At 35.8% G+C, this 11,946-nt stretch overlaps 1 protein-coding gene across 1 annotated transcript in view; it reads right to left on the reverse strand.

Moving 5' to 3' along the window:
- LOC117407455 (neuronal membrane glycoprotein M6-b) overlaps positions 1-366 on the reverse strand; it is a 47,010-nt gene extending 46,644 nt beyond the window's left edge. The window contains exon 1 of the mRNA XM_059028998.1: positions 20-366. Within this exon, the coding sequence (XP_058884981.1) occupies positions 20-23 (4 nt within the window). The 5' untranslated portion in view covers positions 24-366. The remainder of the gene's footprint in view (positions 1-19) is intronic.
- Between the last annotated feature and the right edge of the window lie 11,580 nt (positions 367-11,946).

An 11,946-nucleotide genomic window follows, 5' to 3' on the forward strand; every position in this document is an offset into this window, starting at 1 on the left:
GCGAAAAAAATAAACTTACCCATTTTCTTCCTTTATGACCTTTTTCAGTTTTGAAGTATAGCGCTATGCTGAAAGATGAGTGCAGGGGTGCCAGGCTCTCTGCTCTCTCGCAGCACTATGATAGAAGGTCCCGTCTGGAGACAGAGCGTGGTTACGTCACCGCTCTGGATTACTGCTGGTGGGAGAGCGCTCTTACTCCTCCAGACTTTCTTCGCCTACAATGGGGAAAAGTGAACAAGAAAAGACGAGGGACGGGCGCACTACACTTTATGCAGCTACCCAACAGAGTTTCCCAGCCAGCACGTGCAGTATACACAAGTGGTACTGTAGTAACCCCCCACTCCGTTTTAACAGAGTGATGTGGTTGATGTTTTTTTCTTTGTGGGGTGGATTATACCCGACCTTGAGCATCCCCTCTTTCATTGCACCCTAAACGTCATTTTAAGGGCTGTACCACTTCAAAAAATGTATAACGTTGACTATACATTTGCACAAAATGGTTTGTGAAAAAGGTTTTATGAACTGCAAATTTCATTTCATTTATTAAAATGTGCTTTTAAAAAACAGTCCTTATGAACTGTTGCAGATACTGGGTTTGTTCAAGTTTTAAAACAAGATTATAGAGCAGCTTAATGGCACATAAATAGATGGGTGGGATAGGATGCAGATTTATGGGGACTGTAGCCTAGGGTTTCATTATCTTTTTGGTAAAGACATAACAGAGTCTGAAGCAAGCTTTTGATATAAGATAGATCTGTGATTAAAATATGCAGTACTGGTGTGGATTTCTTTTACACTTTACTCTATCCCCAGCTTTGAAAGTGAATCAACGCTTATCCAACTTTAGCTCAACAGAATATTTTTTTACTTGGCTAAGGGCTCCAGTTGTAAATCCCTCCTCTCACTCTAGAATGTATGTTGGCAGTAGGATTGATGTTACTAGTATGACTTTTATTAGCACTGAGTCTGATTTTTCTGGTACCAATAGCTACACAAAATAAATTATTAATATAACTACCCATTTCCTTTTGTATAAAGAATGATGGAAAATAAATATATTTTTTCAGCCCAGATGTTAAACTATATGCAACTGTCTTACGGGTGGTTCTTACTGGCAGTAGAACTTTTACTGGTAACAAGAAAACCTAAAAAGGCTGCTTCCAGTATATTTTCTACTGCCTCTAATCACTCTGGTTTATGTTATCGCCCATGTCTGTATGTTATTACGAAGCAGGGTAAGACATGAAGCAGTTTATAATGCAGAGGTGCTTTCTTTTAATCTGGATAGATCTAGTGCAGTGGTTCAAATCCTTTTCCAAGGTAGGGATCCCCTTGCTGTTTTAGGAATTTTCCAAGGACCAATACCAGCTTCAGATAAAAAAATAAAATAAAAAAATATTTATACCAGAACGTACTACAGATATTGAAGAGTAATACATGTTTTAATTTTGATAAACTTTTCTTTTGTGTAAAATGTCATTGTAATTGAAAATTGGACCCAGTATTGCACTGCATATGTATGACTGGGTACCCTTGGTTTTGATGCTAGTGTGCCAGGGATGTTAACAGATGCAATATACTTTTATAATTTTATAATGTATCCTGTACATGTATTTTCTTTATGTACACCCTAAACCTTTTTTGTTTATTTTGTATATAAGAACATAAGAACTTAAGAAAGTTTACAAACGAGAGGAGGCCATTCAGCCCATCTTGCTCGTTTGGTGATCCCAGAATCTCATCAAGCAGCTTCTTGAAGGATCCTAGGGTGTCAGCTTCAACAACATTACTGGGGAGTTGAGTACATTTGGACTTGAATTGGTGTGTACTGCTGCAGATTTTGAAGGGTCTTAATTCTACATTAAATGAAAACTTGTAATCAGTGTTTTTTTTCCCTGTATAAAGAGAGGATTTTAACTAAATTGAATTTCAACCACTTGGTTCTCAGCTCTTAAGAGTTGGGTGGCTTCTGTATGGTACAGTGGGCACTAATTTCCACTGTGCTGTAATGATGAACGGTGCCTTTTTTCATTTAGTCAAAAATATGCTTTAATCACACTTTGTGTAATTATTGTACACCTATTGCAGAATGTCCCTTAAACTTTCCACACAAATTAAGGGAAACTGGAAAACCCACCCCAGATTTCTCAAGATCCTATCTTTATAACAAAACATATCTATGGTTTACTCTTCTGAATAATGATTACATCCTGAACAGTGCCAGTTATTCACCATTGATCCATGGGCCAGCACTGGCCAGCCCTGACTGCAGGGAGGCTTATTCTTCAGTTCTAGCCTTTCACCGCAGGCCAATTGTTGATGATGAATGGACTGCTTCCTCTGAGGATAAACTGGAATTACAGCAGAGCCCACATATGTAAATGAGAAAATTCAAAAAACAGTATTCACTGAACCCCACGCAAGAGAAAGTGAGGATTTTTATAATCACAAGAAATTAAGTACGGTATTAAATACAGCTTCTTCTACTCCTAATAATAATAATATTCAGTAATAGTATAAACTGTATCTCATGCTGGAATTGGAAAGTAGAAATTCCCTATTTAGATATAGTGAAAGGTTAAAGTCATATTTATTTAATATACTCAGTAACCAAGGTTAAAAGTGCTGAAGCTAATAAGCCACATAAATCATATTAAAAAGAAACACTTGACTTACTTGGTACAGATTTGTTTGGTAGGCTATTAGATGACAGTAACAGGGTTCACAAACAATGGGTAATTAAACAAAATGTCTGGATCTTTACATGTTTCAAATCAGTACAGTACAAAACACATACAAAGCATTTCAAACATGTATGGCTGGTTTATTGTCTAACATTAATGAAGAAACATTAGGCAGGGCTTAAATCTATTGAAATTCATTTATGCTAAAAATCATTTAATCATTTAAATAATTGCATTATATTTATCACTATTCTCATTTAAATGGTCTTGTCTCATGATGGTTCTTCTTTTATTAGGACTACATTCCCAGTTTTGCCATCTTGTCTTTCATTCCAAAGCAGACCACCACCCTTCACCACTCCATACAAATATGTTCATGCAACTTCTCAAATACTGGAGGAATGGACTTGCTGATAACTTATCTTTTGAATGTGCTTCAGTGGACAGTGTAGGCAATGGTCTATAATATTTGTCATCGGTCAGGCTATGGGAATGTTGTACTACCCAGACATGGGCGGAGACAGATGTACAAAAGCATCACCATACTGTATAAGGTTGAATGAATCAAAAGTACGAAATGGAAATCACAACAGCAACCCCTGTGAACTTCAGTGTACTGGATGTTAATGTGGTGATAATGGACAAGGATTACTAAGAGCTTTCTCGTGCAACATTTGAATTAAAACATTTGAAGTAGATTAAATATATATATATATATATATATATATATATATATATATATATATATATATATATATATATATATATACAGTACAGTGCCTATAGAAAGTCTACACCCTCTTTCAAAATTTTCACCTTTCGTTGCCTTATAGCCTGGAATTTAAATGCATTAAATAGTTTTTTTCATTTATCTGCACATCCTACCCCACAACTTCCAAGTGAAAAAAATATTCTAGAAATTTGTAGAAAATTAATTAAAAATAAAAACTGAAATAGCTTGGTTGGATAAGTGTCCACCCCCTTGTAATAGTAATGCTAAATTAGCTCAGGTGTAACCAATCGCCTTCAAAATCACACACCAAGTTAAGTGGCCACCACCTGCCTGTGTTAAATTGTAGTGATTCACATGATTTCAGGATAAATTCAGCAGTTCCTGTAGGTTCCCTCTGCTGGGTAGTGCATTTCAAAGCAAAGACTCAACCATGAGCACCAAGGCGCGTTCAAAAGAACTCCGGGACAAAGTTGTTGAAAGGCACAGATCGGGATGGGTATAAAAAAAAAATATCAAAGGCCTTGAATATCCCTTGGAGCACGGTCAAGACAATTATTAAGAAGTGGAAGGTGTATGGCACCACCAAGACCCTGCCTAGATCAGGCCGTCCCTCCAAACTGGATGACCGAGCAAGAAGGAGACTGATCAGAGAGGCCACCAAGAGGCCAATGGCAACTTTGCAAGAGCTACAGGCCTTTATGACCAAGACTGGTCAAAGTGTGCATGTGACAACAATATCCCAAGCACTCCTGTATGGTAGGGTGGCAAGAAGGAAGCCATTACTCAAGAAAGCCCACCTTGAATCCCATTTGAAGTATGCAAAAAACACTCAGGAGATTCTGTAGCCATGTGGCAAAACGTTTTGTGGTCTGATGAAACTAAAATGGAACATTTTGGCCTAAATGCAAAGCGTAATGTTTGGCGCAAACCCAACACAGTGCATCACCCAAAGAACACCATCCCTACTGTGAAGCATGGTGGTGGCAGCATCATGTTATGGGGATGTTTCTCATCGGCAGGGACTGGGGCACTTGTCAGGATAGAAGGGAAAATGAATGGAGCAAAGTACAGAGAAGTCCTTCAGGAAAACCTGCTGCCCTCTGCAAGAAAGCTGAAACTGGGACGGAAGTTCACCTTTCAGCATGATCACGACCCGAAGCACACAGCCAAAGCTACACTGGAGTGGCTAAGGAACAAAAAGGTAAATGTCCTTGAGTGACCCAGTCAGAGCCCTGACCTAAATCCAATCGAAAATTTGTGGCATGACTTGAAGATTGCTGTCCATCAACACTCCCCAAGGAACTTGACAGAGCTTGAACAGTTTTGTAAAGAAGAATTGTCAAATATTACCAAATCTAGGTGTGCAAAGTTGGTAGAGACCTATCCCAACAGACTCACAGCTGCAATTGCTGCCAAATGTGCTTCCACCAAGTATTAACTCAGGGGGGTGGAGACATCCAATTATGATCTTTCAGTTTTGTATTTAAAAAAAAAAAATATATATATTTTATCTCAATAAAAACTTTTTTCCCCTTAACAGTGTGGAGTATGGTGTGTAGATAAGTGGAAAAAAATCCTCATTTAAATGCATGAAACTTTGATGCACTGACACAACAAAATGTCAAAAAAGTTCAAGGGGGTGTAGATTTTCTATAGGCATTGTATATACTGTATATATAAAATAGTAAGAAACAACTGAGATGCTTTATGAGCCTTTGATTTATTATGCTGTGTTATTGTGCTGAAACAGACTGAAGCTCTTAAGCCTCAGATCTTAGTCATTGCACAAAAGAGCCAGGCTCACCTGCACAAGCTGTTACAGACCTGGAATCATTTCTGTGCATTACCTTGTTAACGACAGCTCTGACCATGTGTCAACATGTCTCACCTACTGTAAATCAAGACCGATATTATATTTCATTTTAATATAAAAATGAATCGTCCCACCAGTATGAGAAAGTGTTTGTAAATGCATACATTTAAAGTCCAGTTCCAAGTTGACTCCAGTCAATTCCGAAGAGAGATGTGTTGGGCTTCCAGATGGGAAAAAAGCATGTTAAAAATCCTAACAATGTGTGTCATTTTAACCCATCTGCTAACAGCAAATGAAGTCTTACAGCTGCGACCAGAAGACAAGCAGCATTGCTGTAAACTTGCCCTACATTGGGTAATGTGTAATACACAGGACCAGTCTGTCACACAGTAAAGTACCAGGGGTACTAACACGTTTTGAGATATTTTAGATTATTATTGCCAAACCCATAAACAACGTGTGTAATTGATAAGAAACATACTCCTGTATGTGATGATAATAGAAATAAGGTACATGCTATATGGACCACATATGCTATGGCACATAGGGTTAAATAAAATATCAATAGGAAATTCATACCAGTGCAATACATATATCAAAACAGCTGGTTTAGGAAGGCTACAATTTCTCCTTAAAATATGTATTGAAATACATATACTGTATATAGTCTTCTGTTTTTTCATTTTTTATTTACATGTTAAACAGTCTTGTATTAACCATATGAGCACAGTTATCAGAAATGTATAAACATTATGGACTTAATTCATGGTTAGTACCAACTTGTACAGTTTTAATATGCTTCTCAAAATCTCTACCCTCATCATCTGCTGGTGGCTAAAGTTTATTTTGGCTCTTGTGAAGTTCAACATTTGTTTAAAACATTTTATCAAGTATAAAGCACATTTCCAGTTCCAAACGGAAATAATTTGGCAGATATGCAGCCTACTCCCATACACCTACTTCTACAAACCCCAAAAATGTCATTCTGAGTGAATTAATAGAATTGTCAGCAATGTAGTAAAAATGCTTCTAATGTCATTCAAAAAGTATAAAAAGTACAGTAGATACTCAGTTTTGCAAATTCACATTTTGTTTTGATAATCAGTTGTTTCAGATAATTGAGATGGCATTCTATGGTTTTGTAGTAGGGAGACATGGAATTTGAATAATCCAGCGTTTTGGATAATGTGGTTGCAGATAATCAAATGGCAGCTGTAGACATACTGGCGTATGTACAGAACCTAATTGAACTGCACTGTACAATGCACTTCATCTGTTACATTGAACAGTGTTTGCATTTAGAAGATCCATCTTCCACCCCCTAACAGCTACTGACATGAACAGCGTTGGTTAATGTTAATGGGTTTTGAGCCACTTGAACCAAAAGGCTTTTTTAAATTATTATTTTTTATAATAAAACTTGAAATAAACGACTCAGCAATGTAATGTAATATAGTGCTAAAAACACTGTAAAGTAAAAGGCTTTATTAATTTCTCTCATTTTTTTCTTGTTCTGTTTTTAGAACAAAATTACATGAAAATAACAATAGAATACAGTTAATTAGGTGTGGGCACTGGGAAAAGGACAATTACAGTATGACACGTAAAACAGTTACAATTAAATGGGAAATCTCATTGAGCTTTTTATAAAAAGGAAAGAAGAGTTCCTCTAAATATTGTTATTTTTCTCTTTTGAAGATTACTGATTAAAATATTTAAATTGTTAACTTCTCAATAGTCTGCATTATGCCACAGGAAATAACTCCACAGTACTTTTTGGTCACTATGGAAACCTACTTTACAATTCTATGTAATCAGTCAAACTTGGAGCTGCTGGCATGACTAATTGTATGTATTGGTCAGCCGTTGTCAAAGCGAGCATGTGATATTTACAAGTTATATAAATACAGTAATAATACCAGTTCTAAAACCAGATTAAATTTAGCACCACTTACCAGTTTAATAAGTGACATCCAACCGCATACCACCCATACACAGAAGATTGTAAGTAGATATCATTATCTGAATGGATGGGGAGTGACTACCACGTTGTGCTTTTGTTGAATCCTAAATGATTTACAATATATGAATCAATTTTACATTTCAATGTATTCCTTATTTTTAACCTTGCAATAGGGGCTATCTAAAAACTATCCCCTAGGATAAATACAGTAAGTTAGGTTTCTTTCAAAAAATATTTATTGAATTCCGTTCAGAATTTTTACCGTCAGAATTGATTAGAACCAGATTTATTTAAGTTCACAATGTGGAGGGTTATTTAAACTAGAGAAAGATGGAATAAGGTACTGTACATCTTTCACTGCACAATCATCAAATAACAATGTGTTTTTGAATAGAAATCCTTACACTTTTCACAAAAGGATTATTTATTTAAAAAGTTTGAGATTCATGACACTGTTTTAATGAAAGACAAATACAGTTTAGAAAAGTGGCACGAATTAAACATTAAGTCATAAAAAAATAACTTTGTGAATAGTGTCCTATGTCAATGTGCAATTTTTATACACAGAATATACACAGTGATTATGACTAATGTTCAAACACTGAAAACATACCTTTTTAGGCAATAGCAAAACTCAAATAACTCAAACTGTCTCTTGGTTCACATTTTCCAGTTTACAGGAAATTCAGGGAAGGCACACCTCCTGGGCTCATATTAATACATTACAGTCTAACTATTAAAATAATAATACTTGACCTCTTAAGGCTACAACAGTGTGGCAGGGCAGAAGCCCTGCTGGTGTAAATAGTGTGTGGGAATGTAAGGTTGGCAGGGATGGGGTTAAATCAGTCCCTGCCAGCAATTACAGGTGTGGCCATTCCCAATTAGGTCATTGGTGCTTATTGGGGAGTGGTTACATGTATATTGGGCAGCAGTGTGGAGTAGTGGTTAGGGCTCTGGACTCTTGACCGGAGGGTTGTGGGTTCAATCCCTAGTGGGGGACACTGCTGCTGTACCCTTGAGCAAGGTACTTTACCTAGATTGCTCCAGTAAAAACCCAACTGTATAAATGGGTAATTGTATGTAAAAAATTATGTGATATCTTGTAAGTTGCCCTGGATAAGGGCGTCTGCTAAGAAATAAATAATAATAAAAATAAAATAAATAATATAAGGAAGGAGAAATCCTCTGTGTGTGCGCATGCACGTGTGAGTATGGAAGGTTAATACCCAGCCTACAAGTGATTTATTCTTTTATTTGAACCTTTAATTTTGTTCCTGTTTTTGTTTTATAAATGTGCGGTTTAGTGCTTGAACTGCAGCTTCTGTTTCTGGGTCTCTTTCCTGCTTGTAATCAACCTGGGCCATGACGCCAACTTGTCACAGACATTCATTATAAAGGTTTTTTTTGGTACCTTAAGCTGTAACCTTAAGTGTTGCAACTTAAATGAGTACAACATATAAATGTGTTTCTATATTATGCAAGTCTTTGTTCAAAAATATATTTTTTAAAATGGTTGCAATACCAATGACTATTGGGGGGGCATACTATATTTGAAAATACTTAAAGGACTACCCTAGGATGACTACATTAATATTATAGCTTATAAATATAAATGGGCATGCTGTAGACATTAATATATTAGATTTGTTTACTGGTGTTGCTATACTACTGGAGGGGTCTGTTTTTTTGAGAGGGGTTATCTTTCCTAGGCCTGTATACATACACAGGGTTATGAGTTTTGTTAAGTGGTGACACATTTTAGGTAATGATAATGAACTCCACTAACCCCAAGGAAATTCCATTGTATTAAACAAAAATGTGTTTTTCAAATATTAAGTAATTGAAAAAACTGCCAAATGGAACAAACATTCCAGTGTAGAAAAATGTCAAGAGTAAAAAAAAATGTCAGTGAGTAAAGATTGAAATATTATCTTAGTTTATTGTAAAGTTGTTTTTGGCAGTTTGAGATAACATAACTTTGCCATAAAGTCATGCAGACTCAAATTATTAGTTCAATTTGAATGCATTTGTTATTACTTGTGCGGGACAATAATTATTTGTTATACAGTATGACAAATGTTTATATGCAGTTTAACAACCTAATATTTTTTAAAACAGCTCATTGAAATTAAAAAGTGAGCAAAGCATTTTTTCCAAAGTAACTGAAAAAAAACAGCAAACAATTGAAAATATATAGTATTCCACAAACATTGAACAGACTTCAGTGCTATTGAGACAACATACATGAACAATCCTCAATATCTGAGGCCCTGTTAATGATAAGCCAACATTGAAGATAATGTAGAAATTAACAATAAAAAGTAGACCTTGTGAACGTTCAAAGTTATTGCACCAATAGAGACATTTAAGACAATAAATTCTATTTCCGGTCGCCTAAGGATGAATATAATCGCCTAACCATGACTGGCAATTAAGTGTTAACTAGACAGCTCTTTCTTCTGGTAATGGGCCAATGCCCAGTACACAGGGCCAATATTATAGTATCTGCCTTTTAAACCAGTTCTCTTTAGGTACTGCCATTTTCTGTTTGTGCAAATAGTAGAAGTAATGTGCCTTAGGGAAGGAAAAGGATGAGATCACTAAGAACGCAGTGTATCACTAACAGCATGGCTTCCATGGTTACAGATATTTAGAATTGATGCCAAATACACTTGCCAACCAGCAGTTTATTCTAATGATGCAGGCATATCTCTGCACAAGCAATAGAGCTAATGAATGATCAATCTTTTGCAGAAACAGCAAAGCACTTCATATGGGTGAAGTGCATTTAGGAAACTTGTGTTTATTCAATGATCTAAACAGTGGCACATCTACAGTAAACACAGTACTTACCTGCTTAGATTACAAGATGCCAGTAATAAAAACAGGATCCTTTTTAGTTTAATGATAACTTACAGAACCTCATGCAGAGAATGAGAGGTGTTTGGTTATAAACACGATGAATGACAAATTGTAAAAGTACATTCAATAAACATTTCAAAATGTTTGTGTAGAATTTGTTTCTAGTTTACAAAGATTCTGTCAACATCACATACAACTTTTGGTTAAAATCCACTTACTTGCCTCTTATTAACTTTTTTTAACACTTATCTCTTAGTTCTTAAATCTGGAGAGATTTGAAATATTTGATACAGTGCTATAAATAAAGTACTGCATTCTGGTACATTTGCTGAAGGATCACATAGTCTGATGTAGTGAACATAAAGTGATTAGGCAAGTTACTTAAAAATGGAAAATTCTGCATGCAAATTTCCGGGTAGCTTCTCCTCTCCTGATGATGTTCAAGAACCTAATTGTTACACCCATCACTGGCTATGTTTACAATGGGGGGAAAAAAGGAACTGGTATGCTAAGTTTTCAATTTACCTGCATTTTTTGAAGATTTTACAACAAACTTGTCTGTGACCTGAGGTGGGGTTGTGCAAACATGGTAGGGTTTAATGAAAGTTAAAATTAAAATACATTGGCAGATTACAAATAAATGTGTGCAAGTGTAACACAGTCATTGCTACAACCCCATAAACATGTTAAGAAAACAATCAAATTTTCCAGGCACACTATTGTACTATCCCACGGTTAATGCTTTCTTCAAGGAATATAAAGGTTAGATATTACAATCATTTTACATTTATAAATTAGGGCTTTATTTCTATGCGATTACATTTCAAGATGCTAGTTGATTCCTGTTCATAAGTGTGAAAGACTTCCATGAAAGAAAGCAACATTTCAGTATCTGACCTATCTGGTATATTTTGTATGCATTTAAATGGTAATAGCCTAAAGGGCACAGTTGATCAGCACATAATTACCTTCACAGATTTTATGAAAATAAAGTCTGCAAACTGAATGTTTAACATGTTCCTTCTAATGTGAGTGTATTTTAAATAAATATTAATTAAATTCTCCCTGTCAAGCACCACTGGGGCAGCAGTGTGGAGTAGTGGTTAGGGCTCTGGACTCTTGACCGGAGGGTTGTGGGTTCAATCCCCAGTGGGGGACACTGCTGTTGTACCCTTGAGCAAGGTACTTTACCTAGATTGCTCCAGTAAAAACCCAACTGTATAAATGGGGAATTATATGTAAAATAATGTGATCTCTGTATAATGTGATATCTTGTAACAATTGTAAGTCGCCCTGGATAAGGGCGTCTGCTAAAAAATAAATAATAATAATAAAACATTCAAATAAAAAAATAAATTCTTGGTGCCCCAGCCGTACCATGAAGTGAACGGCACACTGTTTATCAAGCTAAAATCCCCAACACCAACACCCTTGGGTTGTACCATGTTTTTTATCGCACACTTTATACAAAATACATTTGTGCATTGTGGGAATGTACCATTCTGGTTTGCTAAGTCACCAAACACAACCATATTTGTTTACTGTATGTACACAAAAACTCGTGTTTGGTACCTGTGTGTTTTGGTTTCAGTTAAACTTGTGCTTAGACATTAATCAGGTTTGCCATCTAACTCGTCTATTATAGAATTATGTAGCACATGGAAATGCAGAACTCACATTTCAAGAAAATATTACTGTGTCCTTACACATTGAACTAGTGCCAGTCCAAAATGTCCAAAATGTTCCACATATTGTATGCAGTGGACAAACTAAGGGTTTTGACCTTACTACAGATTTTGGCAAAAAAAAAAATTGTAATTCTGAACAAGTTTTAGGATGCCTTATTCTGTGCTCACACTGTCACATAAATCAGACTTGATAAGTGCAA

Source organism: Acipenser ruthenus, chromosome 8 (assembly GCF_902713425.1).
Source record: "Acipenser ruthenus chromosome 8, fAciRut3.2 maternal haplotype, whole genome shotgun sequence".
In the NCBI taxonomy this organism is placed as follows: domain Eukaryota; kingdom Metazoa; phylum Chordata; class Actinopteri; order Acipenseriformes; family Acipenseridae; genus Acipenser; species Acipenser ruthenus.